This window comes from Protopterus annectens, chromosome 9.part0 (assembly GCF_019279795.1).
Source record: "Protopterus annectens isolate FY-2018-M chromosome 9.part0, PAN1.0, whole genome shotgun sequence".
Lineage (NCBI taxonomy): Eukaryota > Metazoa > Chordata > Ceratodontiformes > Protopteridae > Protopterus > Protopterus annectens.
Genome location: NC_056743.1, coordinates 909841982 through 909866413, shown reverse-complemented (window position 1 = coordinate 909866413; position 24432 = coordinate 909841982). Strand labels below are relative to the sequence as shown.

Here is a 24432-nt window from a genome sequence, read left to right as displayed (position 1 = left end):
ATAACAAAATCCATAATGCAACAGACAACATTTGTACATGGTTAATAATACTATACAGGATTATGATTATGTCTCCAATCAAAACCAGTGTACTATGAGTTAAAGATGGGGATAGCAAGAAATGTACCACAAGGGTAAAGCTTGAGAGGTGTAAGCTTGAGAGGTAAGTCTTGGCATCCTTGTCAAGAACACATCTGGTTATGATCAGAGGCATGATCATGATGCTTTTAGGGCATATAGTTTTAGCTGCTCCATGTACTGTCAGTTACATAAAAAAGTGTTGGAGATGGAATTGCTTTACTAGCTTTCAAAACCTTTGAAAGTTAGTAAAACTCTTTGGTGTTGTCAAAGGACCACCTGGCAGAATCAAAGCACCCCTCTGAAAAGCTGTTAGACACTTTGTTCTGCATGCTTCTTGTTTGTAAAAGGCAAAGTGAAGTTCTAACACCTTTTAAATGTTGTTTTTCTCTATGAAACTCTTCTTTGCTGACCAGCAATGTCCCTAGATGGAGATCTGGTTATAACAGTGCTTACAAGTGCTTAATAAACTTTTTGTTAACCAGTCCTAAGTGCTGTCATAGGTTCATAGATTCATATGTGTATACTAGGCTAACAACTACAGGGTCTTTATATGCCTAGGTATGCAACCCAAATCTGACCCATAAGTTTTATGTTTTAGACATTTATATGGGGTGATTTTTGATTATACGTTCATAGTTTTATAAGTGTGTACTAGGCTAAGGACCACAAGTGTCTTTTTAAGCCTATCCATGCATCTCAAATCTCTGACAAGTTCTTGTACCCTTGATAAGTGTAAGCAGGAGCTTGGGAGATAAAACATTTACACGCAGGGGGCTGGGAGATGAACAATTTACAGGTTGCCTGTGTCCCTTAGAAACACAGGTGCCAAACCAGGAATGTATTTCCTGTGCCCCATCCAATTGTCCAAGTTACATTTGAATTGGGTTAGGGAGGAACTCTGCTTCACAGGGTAGCCTGTTCCAGAGAAGGGGTTGTCTCTGGGATACATACCTGTCTCTCCAGCAGGACCTATTTATATCATAGGCAAGGTTAAAGCCTTTAACATGGGCAATTCTGCTGCTGTTTCTTTTGCAGATATGCAGGAGGTCCATCAGAGTGAGGTCTGATGATGCCTTGTATGCCAGGTATAGATCATCAGACAACAGCCTGTAGAAGACCGAATACAGGGATAGGTCATGAGGTGGTCTGCATAGGACATGTTACTTACACCTTGTATTCTTTTAGTGAGGAACCTCTGCAGATATTTCAATTGTTGGTTGAGTCTGGTTAGGTACATACCAAAGAGAGTATTGTACTCAATTATAGGTCTGATGAATGCTGAATACAGTGGAACAATGACCTCCTTGGATCTAGTTACAATACATTTGTTTATAATTTGCACAACGTAGAATGATGTCATCACTACTGTAGACATATGATGGTCAAAGGCTAGATTACTGTCAATGTGTGTACCTAAGTCTCTGACTATTGGATCATTTCTTAGAGGTGTGTTGTCAATATGACAGTTGTGACATCCCCACTCTGGGCCGGTAATCAAGAAGCCTGAATCCTCACCACTGCCACTGGAGAGGGACATTTACTTGGAACAAAAATGGATACACCCAATATTTCCAGATGCAGCTCTCTGCATCAAGCACAATTTCCCTTAACACAGAGGAAACACACTCAGTCTGGGGTTGGATTTCTCTATCTGTCTTCCTCCAGGTGCCCAGTAAGACTCCCCACTGGCACAGCAATAGAGCTGAGACCTCAGCCGAGTATCCAAGCCAAGTGCTCCAGTACCCTCTCTGTGAAAACAGTGTTTTGTGTTCCTGCTCCAAACAGCTGACACACGCACACACACTCTTTGAGATTTGATTTACACATACACACACACACACACACACACACACACACACACACACACACACACACACACACACACACACACACACACACACAGCCTTTCCAAGATCTGCTGCATCTCCTGGAAGTCATAAAATAAATTTTAACCTGCACTCTTCCAGAGCAGCAATTAGTTCACCCCAAAGACAATGTAGAATGCTTCCTAGTATAGATTTTTTTTGTCTCTGGCTGCATTGAGAACTGTAAGATAAAATCTTTATGGCCTAGGCCCAGTAATTTAATTTCATATTATTTTCAAAGTCAAGTGGATTGAGATTAACCTCTTCTCTTCCAGTATCCTTTGTTAAAACATATACATTTAAATAGTTACAATAATGCATGTATATTTATTTTTCTTTCCAGCAGGGCACACTGTTGGTACATTTTTAACACAAGCAACTTTACAAATACATTTTTCAACACAAGCATCTGTACAAATCAGTTTTATATACAAATGATATATAATTCACCACAAAATTCCAGCTATCTGTGCTGGCATATGTTACACATCCACTGCCCTACTTCTCCTGGCAAAGTTGGCAAAACCTCATATCGTCACAATAGTTACCAGGGTGTATGACTTCCCGAAGGATACTATTATGCATTTGTCGGTATTTAGATTTAGTCCATGACTCTGACACCAGTTATTTGTCAGTGTCAGCCTTTCCTGGAGAACATTAGTATCAGTGGGGGATTCAGTGACAGTTCCTAATTTGCAATCATCTACAAATTTAGTCAGTCAGAGACCACTGACATTGGCCTTGACTTCAGAGAAGTAAATACCAAAAAGGAGCGGTCCAAGGACCAATTCCTGAGGGACTTCACTTGTGACTGGCCACTTTTTTAGATGTGGACTCCCAATTCTAACTTCCTGAGTGACATAAGGGTTTGCAACTAACCTCCTGAGTTTGTCAACAATGTCTTTGTGGTGTATTGTGTCAAATGCTTTGGTCAGGTCAAGGTAAGCAGTATGAACCATTTTGCCCTCATCGATTGCTTTGGTGACCTTTTCAAAGAAGCCCACCAGGTTTTCTAGGCATGACCTGCCCTTGATGAAACTAAACTGAGTTGGGTCCAGTGTTTGGAGGTTTTCTATATCATTATTGATCATTTCCATTACAATTCTCTCCATGGATTTGCATATGAGAATAGCAAGACTTATGAGCTTCAGTTTCCAGGGTCTGTAGATGGTCCACCTTTGGGCAGAGGGATGACTGTTGCTGTTCTCTATTCATGAGGCACAAAGTCTGTTCGGAGGCTTCAGTTAAATATCAATTCCAGATGGCCTGATACATTATGTTTTATGCTATTTAGAAGACATCCTGGGATATTGCCTGGGCCCACTGATGTAGTGTCCTTGGCCTTAGAGATAGCCTTAAGGACCTGTTCTCTAGTGCTAACAGGGGGAATAATATTTGATGGTATTTCCTGAGGGAATATTGAGGGGGCAGGTGTATTCCCAGAGTTTATAGAGGCTTGGAATGTTGCCAGTTTATCAAATAATAGTAGGAAGTTCATCTTATAATAGTTCCTGAATATTCCAGGGTTAGCTGGAGTTCCAGGTTTTATTTTTACTTCAAAGAAGACCATTTTGCAGTCTGACCTTACCAAAGAAGACATTACACTAGGGTGAGTGCAGTACTTTCCCCTATTAGACAGGACCAGATCCAATATGCTTAGACCCCTGGCTGGTGTACTGACAATCTGGTCCAGGGAGTTTGTGTTACAAAATCCAGGAATCTCTTTTCCTGTACATTTGGTTATGACATGATTTACTGACTGCCTCTGTCCATCTACACAAAGGCGATACTACCATAGAACCACTGGAGGAGGAAGCTCAAAAGGCCCAAGACTCCAGCCTGGGTGGGAAGTGATAAATAATGAAATAAGATAACACAGATAAGTTAGGGTAAGTACATAACTATTGATCTGATGTTATCCATTTCATTATTCATCATGAATAATGGAAATTTGGAAAACTGTAAATTCATCCCTGGTTTGGCACCTATGTCTCTAATGGATACAGGTAACTTGTAACTGGTTCATCTCCCAAACCCCTGCTTACACTTATCAAGGGTATCAGAACTTGTCAGAGATTTGGGATGCATGGCTAGGCCTAAAAAGGTCCCTGTGGTCGTTAGCCTAGTAAACACCTTTGAACCTATAGGTGTCAGGCCAGGGGTGAATTTCCAATTTCCCATCCCATGGTCTAAGTTATGCTTAAGTAGGGTTAGGGAGGGGCTTTGTTTCACATGGATGTTAGAAGTGGATCTCACACTAGGGAAGCACAGCAGATATATACTAACTCTAAAACTGCTATACCTTAGAGAGGAGGGGATACACTGAGATCCAGCAATTTCTGATTTCATATATATTTGCCATATACTCATTTAAATTCTTCCAGTTAAGAGAATCAAAAACATGGTGCTAACATACAACTCAAACTTTTTGTCTAACTCTGAAACTGATATTTTCTTAGCCGAGAGAGAAAAATGGCACTTGAGAAGTTTCCCTTCTGCATTGTGGGATTGCATTGAACAGGTGAGGACCTGTAATGGGGAATGCTTTACTGGCCACAGAGAACTTGTAGGAAAGAATGAGAAGGATTGTCTGCAGCAAAAACAAGTGAGCTCAGAGAGGGAGAGCCAGTGACAATGGATAAAACGTATGACACAATCGGGCAATGATTTAACTTAAGAGGTGTGGGAATGAAAGAGCATAATGCAATTCAAAAATAGGATAGAAATTAAGTATTTTCTGACTCTGTGTGTTTAGGCATTGGTGTTCATAACAAGAGAAAGAAATATAAACAAGACATCCAATTAAGTAATGTCTATAAAATGAATGAATGAAGTAATTGGCCAAAGACAGAGTAAGGGGGTGACAGTGTTATTTATTTATTTATTTTACATTTGTTGACCGGTATTGTCCGACTGATATGAATAGCCCTTTTTCAGCAGAGGCATAGGGAGAAAGGCTCCACAAACATTACACTATGATAACTAACAAAGTTTTAGAGAAAATGCATTTTTACAATAAAAGTAAATGTTGAGTCTTTCAGCTTTTCCAGGTTAGGGGTCGCCACATCGGAACTCCGGTCCGCTAATGATTGGTAGTTGATTTTTTACGTGCTGAGTAAATAAATAGTATAAAAGAAAGCAATATATACCAGTACGTAACAGTGTTGCTGAAACTTAAAGAAGCAATAAAAAAACAAAAAGACAGTTTGATACTGTGTAAATACAATATTATCAATCAAGGAGGGTGAGGAGGAAACATAGTAATGTTTTGGTATTGCTAATGGAGGGAAGTGAGAGACATGAATCATAATTAGTAGAGTAAGGAGGTAACCGTTCTTGGTGTTGACACCAGGTATCAGAAAGTTAAGGAAGGCTATGAAGAGCATTGAGGTAAAGAGAGGAAGAGGTAAGTAGAGGTAAGTAGAGCAAGACTGTATAAAGGGCAGGTAGGAAAGTATAAGAGGGATAGTAATAAAGATTAAGTGAGGTCAGTACAGTGATAGGACCAGGGACTTTTCAAGTATCCCTTGGTGGCAGCTTTAAATTGTTTAAGTTGGTTGAGGGATCTGATTTGTATTGGCAGCATGTTCTGAGAAATGGCAGGATGGTAGCTATAGAGATTGCATCCTATTTTGGGTCTGGGTTTGTAGGTCTGTATCAGGTCTTGGTTAGAGCTATGTAGAGATCTAGTGGGAGTATAATGGGTGATAAGAAGAGATAAGCTGGGGCAGTAGGAAGGTTGATATTGAATGGAATGAATGATTTGGACCTGAGAGGGAGGAGCTGGTGAGGTAATTGTAGTCAGTTTAGGTGTTTTAGTGAGGGACAGTGATGAGATGTATATGTTTGGTTTCTTGTGAATCTGGCTAATTTGTTGTAGGCTGATTCAAGTTTGGTAAGGAGAGAGGAGATGAGATTAGTAAGAATTTGAGAGCTATACAATAGACTATGTAGGAGATGGGCATGCGAGGGGGTTACTTTAGCTTTGTTAGTGAGAATTTTTTTATTTCTGTAGAGGAGACTCAGTTTTAGATGAGTCTTGCAGATGCAGCAATTAACATGTAAGTCAAACTTAAGTTGGTCATCTATTATGACACCTAAGAGTTTAGTGTTGGATTCAACTATGATCGGAGTGTTGTTGAGAGACTGTATAGAGTAGGTAGGTTTAAGGTGGTTAGGATTTTTAGGTTAGAAGAGTAGGAGTTTTGTTTTGTTTGGGTTCAGTATAAGTAGGTTGTTAGAGAGCCTGGTTTCAACTGAGTTAAAGGCTGCCTGCGTGGTTGACATGAGTTCAGATGGCGTGTCAGCAATGGTGATGACTGTGGAGTCATCAACATATTTTACCAGAGATGACTAGGAGCATGAAGTATGGAGTAGATTAGTAAAAATATTAAAAAGTAATGGGCCTAGAATAGACCCTTGGGGGACTCCCATTTTTACTGGGAGAGAAGGGGAGAGGGCAGAATGCCATCTCACTGATTGGCATTGATCAGTGAGATAGCTAGAAAACCAGGCAACAGTAGAAGTGGAGAAGTTAAGGTTAGTCAGTTTAGTCAGAAGGAGTGAGTGAGACACAGCGTTGAAGGCTTTTGAAAGGTCTAAGAAAAGGCAAAAGATGAGTTTGTTATTGTCTCTGGCTTGAGAAATAGTGTTTAGGAAGTATATTAGAACAGTAGTGGTACTATGTTTGGGGTGAAAGCCATGTTGTGTGGGTGTGAGCAGGTTTTCCTGTAGAAGGCAATGTATGACTTGCTTGTGTATGCATTTTTCCAATACTTTAGAAAGTGGGGATAGGATTGCAATAGGCCTAAAGTTAGTGATTTCTGTGGAGTTACCTTATTTATGTAGGGGTATGATGGAGAATTCTTTCCAGATAGAGGGGACCTGTGACTTTGAGATATATTGATTTATCAAGATAGATGCTGGGAGAGCAAGTGAATCAGCAGCTAGCTGAAGGAAATAGGAATGAATATTGTATGCTGATGTGGAACACAGTTTTAGTTTGGAGAGTAAAGATTTTATGTAGCTAGTAGGAGAAGAGTTTGGAGTAGGAGAGGACTCCAAGGAATTAGTGGTCTGGTTGTTTTTAAGGTTAGTTATGTTAGAAGATGTGGGCTCAAGAGTAATCATTTTAGATATGGATTTGATGAAGTAAGTGTTAAAGATGGTTGCAGTTTCTTCAGGTTTCTTATTAGGGTAGGGATTAGGGGAGGATGGGTTCCCAGGATGTAGTATGTGGTTAATGGAGAGGTCCAGTATTTTTGGGGATTTGATCTTTGAGAGGTAGGAGTGTTAAAGTAGAATTCTTTTTTGTCTTTAATGATGTGGGTTTTTTTGTCAGATTTCTGAGTTTTTTATACTTTTGTAAATCGGTGGGGAGTTTAGTTTATACCCATGTTTTCCACATCCTGTCTCTAGATTTGATTAGTGTGGGAGTTGCATAAGTTAGCCATAGGGAGATGTTAGATTTTATACAAACTGTGTGCAGGGGTGCAAGGCTATAGAGGATATTAAGAAGGCTAGAGTTAAAAGAATGGACAGCTTCATCGAGGGGGAATTGGGTCAGGTTAGTCCAGTTAATGCTAGAGAGATGGTCTCTAAAAGCCTGGGGGCAGAATTTAGTCACTTTGTGGTAGGTTATATATCTATGTGGCCTGATGAAGTTTGGAGTAAATCTAAGGACTTTTACTAAGGAATGGTCACTTAGGGAGTTGAGCAGTGCTTCAGAGTTATGATATTTGCAGGGGTCAGAGACTAGTATCCAATCTATAAGAGTGCCAGGGTTGTAAGAATTATTGCTATGTGTTGGTTCAGAGATAAGTTGCATAAACCCATACAAGTTAATGCAAGACGTTGAATTGGGAGAGCAGAGATAAGGCCAGTTGATACTGACATCCCCAAGGAGTATGGTTTCATTTGGAATGTTTTGTGAGAGGTATGAGAGAATATTTTCCAATACAGGATTGCTGTCCCCTGGTGGAATGTAAATAGCCACTACAGTAATTGTGGAATGGTTATTAAGTTTAAAGTCTGCTGTCAGAATTTCAGCTGGAGGGAAGTGTGGGATATGTTTGGTAGCATATGATTGAGTGCGCTGGTTGGAATAGACTATCACAACTCCACCTCCTTTTTTTCTTTTGGCGATCTAGACATAAGATATTGTAATGGGGAGGGAGTATTTGTGTATCAGGGTTTTGTGGTTTCAGCCAGGTTTCTGTAAAGGTAATTGTATCAGTGGTATGGTAAGCAACCCAGGCATGGAAGTCACTTACTTTGTTGAGTATGCTTCTAGTATTTATTGACTAAAATGAGATATGTTTTGGGGGCATATAGGGTGTGCTGCCCTAAAAGTTATAGAATCATACTCTTACGTGTAACTCATTGTGAGGAATGTGCCTCATTTGTGGTCTTTAAACATTCATGTTCCTTGAATTTCCACATTGAAAGGATTTGTCACACATTCAGTATTAGCAATTTTTTAACTGATATCCATGGTAAACAGAACTGAATCATTAATGCATTGAAATAACTATAGTACACTATAGTACAATTAAAAATATCACATTTCACCCATCCTATGAGCTTCCTAGATGAAGTTGTTAGTAAGCTGTGAGGGAGTGCTCCACATTTTGCCCATTTGTTCCACATGAAGAAAGATTGCACTCCTCATTTTGGAGATGGAAGGTTGAGAACTATGTATAGAATAAAATTAAACAAGTTGCAGAATAAATATCTGATTCTCCACTCATGTTCATGGTAGAAAAAAGACTGAAAGCCTTCCTGGTCTGTACGTGCTGCCTGCCACTTTTTCCTCCTCCACTTCCCAGCTCTGGTGTATGTCTGTGTGCAGACGTGTCCCTCTGCATGTTTCTCTATAATGCCTCATCAGTAAGAAAATGTCACCTGTATCCCAGTTCTGGTTCTAAGTACTTAATACATATTGTGCACTGTATACAGTCACCTGCTGACAAGAGCATCTCATATATGTTAAAGTTATCATCAGTTTAAATAAGCAGTAAACTTAATTAAAAAGGGCAACACAGGAGTTGCAATGCATTAGATGAAAAGAAAACATCATGGTGACCCAGGCAGCAGACCAACAGCTATACGAGAAACATGTCAGGAGAGAGATATTTCTTACTGACTGTGATCCATTTAGTTTAATTCTCAGGTACAAACTCACAACTTTAAGGATAAATATAGCAAGATTAATACACAATTGTTTTGTATCAGCTTTCTAAAGACAATAATTATCTAAATACAATAATTATAAATGTACTTGTCATTGACTTCATAATGGTCAGATTTTGCATTGATCAATATGCAGCAATTTTCATTAAGTAACTGAATAGTCTCTGTTCAGTGGCACTCCACTAATCCTACTGTTTCACCTCAATGGCTAACCAGATAAGAATGGAATACCCTCCTATTGCCTTTTCTAAAAAATAAATAAATGAAAATCTCATACACTGTAAACACAAATTACATGTATGTATACAGTCAAATACCCTTCCCCACCTAACAAACCACATTGCATTTAAAATAAAAAATAAAATATAACAAAAAAAAATTAATAAATCATGGACTGCAGTCTCCTTTCACTTCAGCATTAAAAGTGATTTTGCATACTGTAGACATAAAATACTTATATACAGCCTCTCTGTAAATGTCCAGGTAAATCAATCTCATTAAAACATTTGTTGATATTATAATGAATGAAAGTAGATCGCAAATAATCTACTGTCTTCTCTCTAAACTAATTAAAACATATAGCTGGACTCCAAAACTAAAATCATAATATAAGTCTAACTATACTGCTAAAACGCATCAGCAAAATTAACCAACAAGGGAAAAAAGAATAAAAAGCACCTGCAGAACTACAGTACAGAACCGCCCAAGAGACACCTCAGCCATAAAATCCTATGCAAACAAATTAAAGCTCCATTCAGCAGAAATGTAGGCAAGTAAAAAAGCCCTATGAAGTCACTGTGAAGCAGTATTATAAGCTAAAGAAACAGAAACAAATGGATAAACGGAATGTGCTAGGAGGACTAATCTGTGTGATACATGAAATATCTTGTACTGCAGGACTACAAAACTCATGCTGTGATACATAGATTTGCTGTTCATCGTGCAACTCATTCACTAAATCTACAATAAAAGATATTTCATGTATTACATAACAGTCTCAAATGTATTCCATATGTACACACACACACACACACACACACACACACACACACACACACACACACACACACACACACACACACACACACACACACACACACACACACACACACACACACACACACACACATTCTAGCTATGTAATTTGAAGGTGAAACACACACACATATATCTCTGTACGCATATGTATATCTATACATGGATCTACTTTGAAATAATGAATCCCATAACATTGAAATGCAAAATATCAAGACCACAATGACAAAAATGACAAAATACTGAAAGTTCAGATAGACAACGTTCAGAATGCCAAAAAGTAGATTGGTAGAGGTGTTTTACATTTATACAAGTGGTAGGTGTAGTGTTTTGTAGTTTTAAAGTATTTTATTGAATTGTGCTGACTTGTAATTTGTATGTTAATGGGAAGTTGGAGAATGGTGTGGTGTGTCTTTAAAGATTTGTAGTATGTTATTTTGGGAGTATGTAATGTAGAATGCTTGTTTTGTTTCTGGAGACGTTATGGTAAGTGTACATTGTTTAAAATAAATATAGGTTGTTGTATCAGTACCGTATTTGTTGTTGTGAAAGGCGGTGTACAGTGAGGAAATGTTATTGTTTCTGTTCTGTTGTCAGGAACATACTGCGATATCAGAGAGGTAGTTTTCATGTAATGGTATGTGTTACTGTGGAAGGCAGGTTTAGATGGAATGCAGATGTCTCTGATTTCCGTTGGTCAACATAGTGCGATCTAAGAGTTGGTATATTAAATTTGCAGGGAGTGTGGGGGGGTGCAGAGGGGCACAGCCCCCTTGTTAAAGTGCAGGCTTCAGTAGTTTATTTTGTTTTGTGGTTTTTGAATTTGATATTGTGGACTTTGGCTTTGTGAATTGTCAGTATTTTGATGTTTCATTGTTTTGGTTTCAATATTTTTTATTTCAACGTTATGGGATTCATTATTTCAAAGTAGATCCCTATATATGCATACATATATAGAGATATAGATATACACACACACACACACACACACACACACACACACACACACACACACACACACACACACACACACACACACACACACACACACACACCTATCTGGATTATATTTGTTCTTCTTCTACACATATATATATATATATATATATATATATATATATATATACATATACACACACACACACACACACACACACACACACACACACACACACACACACACACACACACACACACACACACACACTCACACAAACACATATATGTATGTACATGTGTGTAGAGATATATATGTGTGTGTGTTTGTGTGTGTGTGTGTCTGTGTATTTTATATATATATATCCACATATCCACAAACACACACACACACACACACACACACATATATAGATAGCTTTATATCTATATATCTATGTATCTATATTTATATATTTATATATATAGAGAGAGAGAGAGAGAGAGAGTTACAGACCCACACATGTACATACAATTTCATGTCTTAGTCAGGAAACCAGATAAGCCCGGAAAAACAACAGATATATGGAAAGATCACACGCTCTCCGTACAGACTGACCAAAATTGAGCACAGTGACCCTGGAGCTGCAGTGACAACTGAGCCATAATGCTGTCAAATGTCTACAATAAAGAAAGAGGCATTCAACATATATAATTAAATAATTTAAAGTGATTATATTACCTCCATAAAAAATGATCAGGAGTTATTAGTCTGCTTCTAAGCAAACTATCATTAACAACTGTGTTTCTTCACCTAAATGGTTACTGTAGGCAAGTACATTGATGCTTTACAGGCATTGGTTGGTGATCCGTGCTCTACACTAAATCAGGTGAAGGCCAAAGAATTGCAGATCGGGCAAAGATCGAATACATGCATAAACAGAGAGAAAAAATTCCAGGCTCTGACCACCACAGCTAAACACCACATGTAAATTTATTAATGTAAGAAATAAAAAGATTAGCGCTTTTGTAGCAACAAAATACTGCTTCTTCAGACCATTCCAGAACCTTTTAAACCATCATCTTATATAGAAACTTAAAAATATAATTGACCAAGCCATGCTATTAAACATTGACTGAACATTCAATCAGATACCATCAAAAAACAGCATCTTTTACATATTATGATAGTTATAGAATCAGGTTAACAACCAATAAAATATAGGAGTTCATTCATACACCAACAAAATTCACTGTTGTCATAAATATGCAGGAACAGTATGTGTCTTTGGGAGAAAGTAGCTAACAACCAATAAACAATCAGTGTCCTCTTCAAAATCCAATAGCAAAACAGCTGTTGACAATTTAAATATATACCCTTCAATGTAATTTACTACATTCAGGTCAAAAGATTATAGTGAAAATTGGCATAGTGGTTAATGCTTCAGCCCCACAGACACAAGGTGCAGGGTTCAACACCTGCACAAAATAACTATTTCTATTGGCTTAGCATCAGTTAAAACTCTAGCTACTAGTACATATTTCTGAGTGTTTCAGTAACAAGTGGAGCACCACACCCACAAAGCCCACACACTGCAGATCCACATGTTGTCACCGTGCAAGTCGGGGCACACCAAAGCAATGCAATTCCCATTCCTTTCACATACAACTACTAAAAATATACTAAGAGCTTTTGATCATGGTATTATTTCCATCAACCTATTCTGTCCAACAATGTCTCAACAGATTCCATTTCATTTGTCTTAATAGAAATATATGTTATTGAATCAATGTTCATAAAAACTCCCAATAAATAAATACTTCACTACCATTTCACATATAGACAACAAGGGTGTATACAGCACAAAGGTGTTCCCCAGCAATCACAGAGATACCCCAAGATACACAGCGAGCAAGGTGTGGATACAGCACCCTACTCAGTATCATACACACCAAAACTGGAAATTTTTCAGTAAAGTAAAAGTAACCCTATTAATAAAAAAAAATATGAAAGTAGAAATTCTATATCAAATGTATTATATATATATATATATATATATATATATATATATATATATATATGTGTGTGTGTGTGTGTGTGTGTGTGTGTGTATATATATATATTTATAAAATGGACTGAATAGACCATATCAATTGCCTTAAAGCTATTATAACTATAAATATAGTGCATAACATATAAGTCTGAAATCATAGCACATATAAACTATACTCAAACAAATCTCTTACTACTGTTCAGTGTTTTAATGAATGTGATTTCAACACTAGCCTAAGTGATATTTTACTATTTAGACCTGGATATACATGTGCCTGTAATGATAGAATCCATCTCAATTCCTTTTCTTCTGTCTTGCTGTTCACATCAGCACCTCTTTTGTTGTCTACCAGCAATTCCAATACTGTAACTTAAATTTGTGGTCCTCACCACAGGTCTGTACATGTTGTGCTAATATACTAGATTTTCTCTTATTCCTAATCTCCCCTACATGTTCCAGGATCCTCTCCTTAAAGGTTCTGTCAGTGTTACCTACATAGTAGGCGGTACATCTTGTACAACCAGCTAAGTAAATTAAATTTCTACTCATGCAATCAGTATAAAAGTAGAAATAAACTTTGTGTCCAGTCCTAGGGAAGATATAAGAAGTACAACTGAGAATATACTGACAAGCCTTACATCTACGACAAGAAAAGGTGCCCTCCTGCTCAGATCTAGGATGACCAAAATTGTACTGCTGTTTATAACATAGACTTCTTCTAAGTCAAGTATTGTTCTTAAATGCAAATCTCAGGCTGTCATATATAACTTTCCTAATCTCTGGGCAATTTAGTAACAAATGCCAATTCTTTCTAATAATATCACAGGTACTGTTGATGTCATTTGAGTAGGTAAGAACTACCCTATTGATCCTATTTGACTCATACCTATTAGTCTCAATCGGGTCTATATCACATGGTTGAAAGCTAATAATAGCGAACAACCACAACTTCGAAAACACCGGAACTCGAAGTTGTTATTGTGGGGTTGCACTACAGTGTAGATAGTGGTATTTGTCCTTTCCTCACTGTAGTGTGATCTTGTAGTTGGTATATATATTTAATGTGGGGCATGGGGGGTGCAGCCCCCCCCCCCCCACAATTGCAACTTCGAGTTCCGGTGTTTTCGAAGTTGTGGTTGTTCGCTATTATTAGCTTTCGTCCATGTGATATAGACCTATCTCAATCATATTAGTTCCTCTGAGGCCCTCTGAAAAAGATGGTTTGGCTATGGTATCACGCATAGAATGAACTTGATTCAAACTCATTTGGACATCCTTATTTGGATAACCACGTACTACAGACTCTGTACTTGTACCATCTACCAGGGCTTCATATTTAGTATTAACATTGCAAAGTCTACTGGCTCTCATAAGCTGCCCTTTCAAAATATTTATTGTCACATGTCCAGGATGCATACTAGACTTTTGTAAAATCACATTTTTCCTGCAGGGTTTTCTATACATCATCATGTTAAAGCCTAATAGGTCATCAATCTTAACTGAAACATCTAAAAAATGAATCCCATCATGTGATAAATGATGAGTGAACCTCAGACATGTGGTGGTACTATGCAAGTACTCTAAAACCATTCAAGCTCTCCAGAGGACCCTTCCACAAAATAAAGTTGTCACCTACAAAATGCCTATATAAACTCACAAATATGGAAAACTGATTGTCATTCAGTACTTGTTTACATTCCCATTAAACTAAAATAAGGCTGGCGAAGCTAATGGCACATGCCATGCCCATGGCCATGCCAACCTTTTGCAGATAATACTGACTCCCAAAGATAAATACATTATTCTCAATAATTAGTTCTAACAAGTGCAGGTCAGCTCTATCTTACTGATAGTAAAGTTAATATATTCTGAAAGGTAGAGCCTGATATTCTCAATACCAATATCATTTGGTATTACTGTAAAAAGAGAATTCACATCAAGGGTCACTAAAGAAATATTGCTGACATCTATTAACATTTGACCATTGATATAAATCTTGCAGTACAGTTGGAATCACATCCAAGACAGGTCTCAGTGTCAATGGAGAATGGCTCCGTACCCCAACCTTTAAAAGAAACAATATACTAAATAAGGGTCAGCAAAGAAATACTTTGCTGTACCTTAGTTCTGCAGAATGTAAAGAAAAAATTTCAAGATTTACTGCTTTTTACATTTGAAAAATAGCAGCACATCAGAGACTTTTATCTGACACATCTACTGAACTTCAGTATATTTACCTGTAAATAGCCTTTATGGGTCGTCCATAGTTCACCCTATTCCTAATATGCTGCCTTTCCTATGAAAGTCAGCTGGACAAATATCTCTTTTAACTCCACCCACCAAATTGGCATGTTCTGTTTGACTGTAACACCCTACCCCAACACAAATACCTTTTCTAATAACTGCCTCAGTTTTATCACCACTACACTCATGCACACATGCACACATGCATACATCCATGCTTTAGCAGTGATTTCTGACTAAAAGTTCTTCATTTCACTTTTCTCACCATTTTAACCTTGCTTAGATTTGATATGTTCCTTAGTGAATTAAATGTATTAAAAACCTGTCACAGCTGTCAGAGTTTGCCACTGCTTGGCTAATCACAGAAAGCCACTACTCCATTTGCTTAAGTAACCTATCCCAAAGGAGTAAGAGTAAATAGGTTCATAGCTACGGACTAGGCTAACAGAAAGATGTAAAGGGAGGAAAAACTGACACAGGTTAGCATTTGTGAAGATTCAGTCTTATTATTGCTTCCTTTGAACTTTTGAGTCTTTAAAACAAATTGAGAGCATAATAGATCAAAACTATAGATCACAGAATATTTATAATAAATGCTATCGCATCTAAATGGTGTTATATCAGGAATTCATAACAACTTTATAAACAAATGGAACTATTTAAAGTGCTGTGACTTGCAATGCTGAGTCCCAGAATGTTGGCACTGAATAAATAAAAGCCTGGACTTACATATACTAATATTGCCATTTCTTGGGATATTCCCTCTTCTAAGAGGTATGGGGATACTGGAGTTTATATAAGTTTAATGGGTGTGGAGTACATTGTGGGGTTTGTCCCTGTCAAAAACAAGTTTAACAGATAACAGCAACGTTCAATATTCACTATTCTCCTGCATGTTTGGTCTTTTTTTTTCCACTGTTTCAGGATCCGTCATTGTGAGTCACTATATTTCTATATGGAGCTAAAACAAAGTTATAAAAATCAAAGGATAAAACTTATAGCATCTTATTGTTTTTATTCTGCCTAAGAAATGTGCACCATAGAGCACTTGGCATATGCCTGGCCATGCACATACAGACTACAGTAAAATCTCAGTTAACCAGAACTCAAGCAACCGACTGCCTCAAGCAACCAGCAAAAAATATCGAAGAAAGACCGTACAATTTTCATATGTTGCATTTTCTGTTTTGACCCAGCAGAAACATACCTTACATTTTTAGAGATTTAGAGTTTTAAAAAGGGGGATAGGAATAAATTCCCTCTCTCTCGAAACTGAGAACAAGTCAAACCAAACAAATAGTATAGGGTACAGTATTAGTCAGGCCTGTTTTTAATAGTAACTCTCAAGCAGCCAGAAACTACACTTATCTGGCATCCACCAATCCTCATGGTGCTGGTTAACTGAGAGTTTACTGTACAATGCATTGATACGTACAGATAAGAAGCACAGCAGTACAAATTGTCTGAACAGCTTTAGTCTAATGAAAGTCCAATCCAGTGATTCAAGTCGAAGTCAGGTCAAAGTGACCTGTATTGTCTTTCAGACGATACAACTTGTGCATCACCAAATGAAATGTTGTTACTCCGTCTCAAGGTGGACGCATTTCCACATATAGACAATCTACAGTACAACAACTACTAATGACATGAAACACATTATTTAACTACTATACATACTGATTGCACATACAGGAGACTTTTTCCACGGTAGTCATTATTACACAGCTTTGATTAGTGCATAAAATTATGAATTTACAATCTCACTGGAGTTATTGCACAAAAACATTATAGCACAAAAATATAAGGTATTACAATAATAAAAAAAGAAGAATTACATACTAGGCCTACACTGAGATTAACAGAGCAGTAAACAAAAACAATTAAAAAAACAACCCAGAGAAGATATTTACAAAGAAGGCAGCATCTTTTGGGAAAATAGAGTTGTGCAAAAAGTGGTCATAGGGATACTCCTTCCTAAGAATGAACAGTAGCTTCCATGTTGCAGACCTAGGCGGACCCCTGAAGAGAAGACGGAAAGTGTTGCACTCTTCACTATATAGAAGATGGAGTCTGGGCTGAGGGTGGTCTATAGTAAGCCTTTAGCAATAACTAAATCTAAACCGTGGACTGGCATTTCCAACAAGTACAAACATGTCCCCATCACTTGTCTTTGCATGTCCCTGTGTCACCTAAATTCAGAGGTTCTTTCACTTCCTCCAGTGCAAAGGATTATGCTCACAAATATGTATTAGTGCACATCCTGATACAGATTAGAATGAACACTGCACAGACAACATTAAACATCATAAAACAGTAAAATGCTTTTACTGAAAGAAAGAACACAAACATAGCCACTTAACTGTAGCTACCAGTTCCCTCAGTGGAGTCTTTAGGAGTTGCCCTTCCATGACTCCCACTCTGATGTCATCAGTGGGATCTTGGGTGCCAACTTTTGAGCACTGTCAATAGCCTCTGTACAGCAATGAGTTAGATCATGGTTGGTATCTCATCTCTGTGGGAGAAACATGAGCTTTAAATCACTCCATAATTGACAGGACTTGAGGAATCAACGTAACAAATACCTTAATGGATAAAGAGGCTTAAATACAAAGTGCCTGGAAAAGAGCATAATATTAAATGGAAATCTAAGGGAATGAGGCAGCTGAAATGAAATAAATGCAATCATTTTATTTCACTGAAAGAGTGGTAAACACATTAAACATTCTCCTGAAATGGTAACTATTTCAGAAGAGTGGGTGATCTCAAAATACTCTGCACAGACATAAGATAATTCTGGAAAGAAAGAGAAGAATGCCAATTACTAATTAACAATAATCAGAAGCTTTTGCAGTAAAAGGCATACTGTACGAAGTGGTGGGCGAAATGTTTCTTATAAGGTACCAATGCTTATGTTTCTATAGTATACAAATATAGCAATGAATACACCCTGCCAGCCTGATGCAAATACTTCAGATCATCAGTGGACTGATTATAAGGGGGCCTATATGAATACGTGAAGAGTAAGTTCAATATAATATATTCGCTTTAGTATCTCAGTTCAACATGGCAAAAGCATCATTGTGTCTGGTGGTGTACATACTGATTAGGTCAGTTTGATACAAGAAAATGTTTAAGAAAACAGAAGAATTTAAAAAGTGGCTATGTATTCAGGAAGTGGCTAAATGAACTTGACATTTTGTGATTTGAGGCACCTCTAGTTTTATGTGAAAGACCAGGTAAGTGTGGGCTATTCATGTTTACTGCATCAGCATATACCCACAATCAGTGTTTTGATATTATTAATAAGCTTGGGTGAAATACATTACAGCTCTGTCTGTATCTTAATCCAAAGAATTTCAAAGATGATACATCCACAAGTTAGGGGAGCAGTTTGGTAAGCTGCAAAGACTGACAATGTCCATTTGGCATTAATGCACACAGGTTTCCATGTTGTACTGTGCCACAGCACCCCACCCAGAGTCACAACAAGGGCTGCAGCTTTTAAACAATAACAAAGCTGCCTTCATTTCTTTGGCCCAACAATTGGTGCTCTAAATAAACATAAAATTACTATTTTCGTCACTCTAATGTAATTCATCTATAGCAAAATGACAGTGTATGAATCAATGGAGTTTTTCTTCAAAAAAAGAAGAAATACATGCATATAGCTATACATGTGTGCATAATGATGAACTACTCCCTTCTCCTTGTCTCATATTTGATTTGTATATATACATATGTGTGTGTGTGTGTGTGTGTGTGTGTGTGTGTGTGTGTGTGTGTGTGTGTGTGTGTGTGTGTGCTCATGCACCTGTGTGTACATATTCAAAAAGCTGCTGCATTCTGCAGAGAGCTGCATCACTTAAAACAAAGGGATATGCCTCAAAGTTGTCAACAGGATAAGGAGAAATAACAGAGCTCTGTCTGCTATGTAGTCTTCAGCCATTCTAACTGTGAGGTATGCAGCTCTGACGATAGGTTCCTCAAGAAATGTCTTCACAAAAAGCAGTGTGGGAGCAAACTGGCTCAGTGCAGGAAGCTGAATGTTACTCTGAGGATTTACTTTTGATTAAATCATTTCTGTTCCACTGAGCCGTAACCACTCTAAGCCTCTAAGGTAGTTAGATGTGACAAACCCGGCAATGCATCCCTTTTTTTCTTTTCAGCTAATTAAAATAAACAGTCTGTGCAGACATATGGGCATCACATTTGATAATCATAACACTGTTCTTTACAAAACATTAGAGAGATGCAGTGGTAATATTTTACTTTGTGTTTGTATTTATTATGGAAACTAAGGAAATAAGAATGCAATGAATTAGAAGTAACGTGCATTCTGAAATGGAAAGGTCTGTTATTTAGGAAGGCCTCAGAAGTTCACCCACTGCAAGTTTTTTTGTTCTACAGAATGAGGAAAATCTGCCTTTTAATTTCTTTGTTAGGAGAGCACAAAGATATTTCTGAATTATTAGTATACAGATGATATTCCACGGGGTACTGTGCATTACCCTGTTATACATTATGCAAATATTACCAACAGTGCTTCAAGTTTATATTACAGCTGATGCTTGTTGCATGGTTATTAGCACTGCAGAGTAAATTAAAAAATATTTACTATTTATCCAACAGAAAGGATACAATGATACATGTGAGCCGTTGTGTTTACTAAAGAACAAAGAAGCATAACGGCATACAAGGTGTACTTCAATTATGTATTTAGCACCGTCACTTTTACTATGCATGGACAAATCACACTTCCATGAGCCTCTACTCCCTGAAAGACAATCTGCTGAAAATAATCTCCTGAAAATACTGCTTTTAGTGTTTTTGCAGGGGGTGCATACACCCCCCGGTGCAGGGGTGGGGTAGGGTGGGTGAGTAGGGGTCTGTGCCACTAACTAATATAATTAATTTCATGGTCACACTACATGGGAGAAGGGGACAAATACGTTAATGGCACTTAGTGCCAGCACAATTCCCTGACAGTTCTTTTCAGTGGAAATACAAACATTTTCAGGGATTTGAGTCTTGAGGAGTTGAAGCATAGAGAATCTCCTTTCATGGAGCAGTACCATTAGCAGCATTGTCATTGTATACAGTGCCCTCCAATAATATCTGCATGTAAAGTTGAAGACTTATATTACAAGCTGGGCCTGCAAAGTGTCCGGACCTAGTATGTAATCATTGCTTTTGCTAACAATCATTACATTCCCTCATGTTCTATGCCCTACACTTTCTCAACCACTGCTGTGTATGGTCCCTTTGGTTGAGCTTATAGTATTAATTACAGCCGGTGTCAAATTAACTTCTAGGCCAACAAGTACAAGATGAGCAAATCCTTCCCTCCATGTCTAGTCACAAGACTGGAAATTCTTACCTCTTCTCTAGAATATTTTACATGCAATATATACACCTTCTGTTTCTTCAGGACACAACAGTAAATAGCGCCATCTTGTTCTCTGCAGCTAATGGATGCAAGCCGGACACCTGTAAAATAGTAGTCTTCTCCTTTCTGCTGCTTCCATTGGGGGTCACCACAGTGGATCATTGGTCCACAGAATGAGTGGCAGTAGAGTTTTATGGTGTTGAGTTGCCAGGCTGATGCCCAACCTTCCACAGAAGGCACACACTCACACCTAGGGCCAATTTGGAATGTCCAGTCCACCTGCAGCATGTCTTGGAAAGGTGGGAGGAAACTGGAGCACCCTGAGGAAACACATGCAAACACAGGGAGGACAAGCAGACTCCACACAGAAGGCACCCCAGCCAAGAATCGAACCAGAAAACCTCTTGCTGTGAGGCGACAATGAGAACTGCTGGAACACTGTGCCACCCAACCTGTAAAATGGCAATGCAGATGAATATTCCCATCCACTCTTATCTGGTATTAGTGTATTTCTATAACTCTGTTTAACCATTGAGTTTGCAGCTGGACAACCCATAGTCAATCACTCAGGCAACAAAAAAAACAGCTCTGAATACCCTTTCAGGTTATTGTGGGTACAATATCCTTCCTTAGCTCATCTGTGTGTTACTTCACCCTGCACTATCCAATAATTTACATTGGGAAGGCAATGTTTCTTGTACAAGACTGTGAAACCTTATTTTCTAGCCAACATTCTGCAAGAATCTGCACCCTCTTTTGGAAGAAACTTACAGAACTATGAAGGTACACTCCCTGAATTCAGGAGACTGTAAATGCAGTGGTCAGTCCTGCAAAGAATAATCACAGAAAATGCTATAACCATGCATCACAACTTAGAGCTATCAATATTAGTTTTTTTGAATGGATTCATTGTAAAAATAGAAATATTTCTACCACCAGAAATGTGGCTACATCTGAGAAACTGTATAAATATGGATAAACAATTGTGAATTGCTAATATTCAGCTGTAGTAAATGTATAACTCTGTATAATAAGTGTTCACAATTTTGGGAATTGCACAATGTGGCTGATGCACTTATTAGCAGCTTTACATTCACTATTCTTAACTATATTACAAGTTGTGCCATCTTGGCCATTTTAAACAAAGGCTAATTTCTTTGTGAGACAAGTATGCAACTGCAGGTGATATAACTGGCCATTTCTGTGTGGCATTAATGAATGGCAAATATGAAGCACTGCAAAGTGCTACCTTCTTCCAGCCAACCATTAATTCAAGGAAATTACCAGCCTTGGTGGCACTTCTAGTTATATGTCTATATTACAATAAGAATTAATTTTGTAATTATTTTGTTAACAGTAAAGCTTCAACAGAAAGTGATTGATTTGAGTATGCATTCAGCACCAGTGCTATTTAGTTCTTAGGGCACCATAATTAGAATATTCAAAACTGAAAAGCCCATTGGCAACGTCTACAAAGTAAATAAATGAAATAACTTATGTATCGTGTATGTATTTATTTACTTATTTTCACTGGTGCCACAGTAAATTCATGGTCTATAATATTAACTGGAGAGGAATTTAGGTCATTGAGCTGTCCCATTTTACTAAATCTAACTAGAAAAAGTAACTAATCCAATATCCACACCCCAGTATCAATACCCACAGCCCAGTATCAATACCCACAGCCTAGTATCAATACCCACAGCCCAGTATCACTACCCACATCCCAGTATCAATACCCACAGCCCAGTATCACTACCCACATCCCAGTATCAATACCCACAGCCCAGTATCATTGCATTATATTCCATACATCACTGTCTTGCATTTATCATTCTTTGCTGTTGATCCCAAAAGCCACACCTCCTAGTATCTGCAGCCACAGTTCTGCATGACAGCACCCCACTGCCAGCAACATCTTCTTCTGGTTATTTTCCATCAACACGAGGCTCAGCTGGTCATCTGCATATAAATAAAAGTATCACCACTCTATCGATGAGTCAGGTTTAAAGCATGAATGGACCACCCAAAAGTGAATGGAAACCAAAAGTGTATATTGACATAACTATGCACAACGTTAAAAAGTACACACACCCCTTAAGTCACATTATAATTATCTTTAGTTTATAAATTGTTTTCTAAATGGAAACCTTTCTAGAATGAATTTACATTGATCTGATTTTATTTCATTATAATAACTCCATCTGCAGCTGAACAGTCATATACTATTATTTTTATTTTAAATGCCCTGAAAAACATATTTGAACTTTAAACATTTGAGATCAGTTTGACTGCCTCGGTACAGGTTTGGCTACTCTTTTTCAAGAAAGAGTCATACCTCTCAACCTCTTAGCTCACTCATTCTGGATAAAATCATAAATCATGGGTGGGCAAAGGCCCAAAATCAGGAACAATTTTTAAAATTTTCCTCTTAGAACTGTAGAGAGTTGCTAGAATAACAGATATTGCATTAGCATGTACTTTTCTGAAGGATTTGAAGTCTGAAACTCAAATGTCTGTCATTATTTACTGACTTCAGTTATCAATGATTTACTAGAAAATCATAAATTTTATGAGGCACATTCCACAAATAGGAGGGAATATCTGGACATTCCTTGAAGTTCTGCACAAGGAATCATTTTCTGAGGAAGTCCAAAACCAAAATTACCTGGTCCTAGTACAGTACAATAATAAGGGAAGCTGTAAGATGTAGGGATGTGTGGGGCAGCACAAGTAGCTGCCTTTATTTGTTTATTTATTTATTTAACCTTGCTTACTCTCGTGAGGTTCTGATCAACAATGATCAGTTTAAGGCCCAGCCTTTCTTTTATCCTCCCTTTTCAGACTTCATTTTGTGACGATGTTAATTTGTCACTAGATTATTATACCGTAATTAAATCCAGTATTTCCATTTACCTATCTTACATTATAACTGTGGTGTTCTATCAGTGCATGGGATGCTTCTGATAAAAGGACAACTTTATTTCTAAGCAAGCATGTCCAGGTGATAAACATAGTAAGCAAGTATGCAAATGATAAATTTGCTTGCAGAGAAGGAAAAGCAACAATCGATCAGCTTGTGTATATTTCATTATAAACATGCTTCGCAGGCACGTGTTATCTGAGACCAAAATGTCTGCACTGTGAGGCTCATTCTGTGGTGTTCACCCTCTGACTATTTCTTCTGCACAACAGGTAACCTTAATGGACTAAACAAGGAGGCATCACCTGATGTTGAAAGTCCTGTCCTTCCAAGCAAGTGCAGAATGAGGTAAGAATTTCAGCCTATTTGTGCAAATCTGAGATACACATGCTTAAACACAGAAATGAAATTAATGCAGAAACAGTCTTGTAATATCATTTTTGGCTAGATAATTCCACTTTGTAAAAGGAAAGGGATAAAAGGTGCAGTTATTCAAATCCCTAAAACTGCCACAGCATTGTTATACATACTTTGTTCCTAGTCTTCCTGTTCAGTGTTGCAAACCTTCTTTGTAACCTAGGCAGTCACGTTTGTTTCCTTTTACTTATGGTCACACTTGCTGTTTTAAAGGAATGAGCAGTTGTACACCCACTGCAGTTATTTTAAGCTTCTTCTTGGTAAAGCCAGCTATTCAACAGCTTTTTAACATTCTTTGTTGTGAGTGGCAGCTTTTTATTG

General features: G+C 37.8%; 1 protein-coding gene across 1 annotated transcript in view; it reads left to right on the top strand.

The window, feature by feature from the left end:
• TAC3 (tachykinin precursor 3) overlaps nucleotides 1-24432 on the top strand; it is a 202495-nt gene that overhangs the window by 156581 nt on the left and 21482 nt on the right. Inside the window, exon 6 of the mRNA XM_044083652.1 lies at nucleotides 23967-24042. Within this exon, the coding sequence (XP_043939587.1) occupies nucleotides 23967-24042 (76 nt within the window). The remainder of the gene's footprint in view (nucleotides 1-23966; nucleotides 24043-24432) is intronic.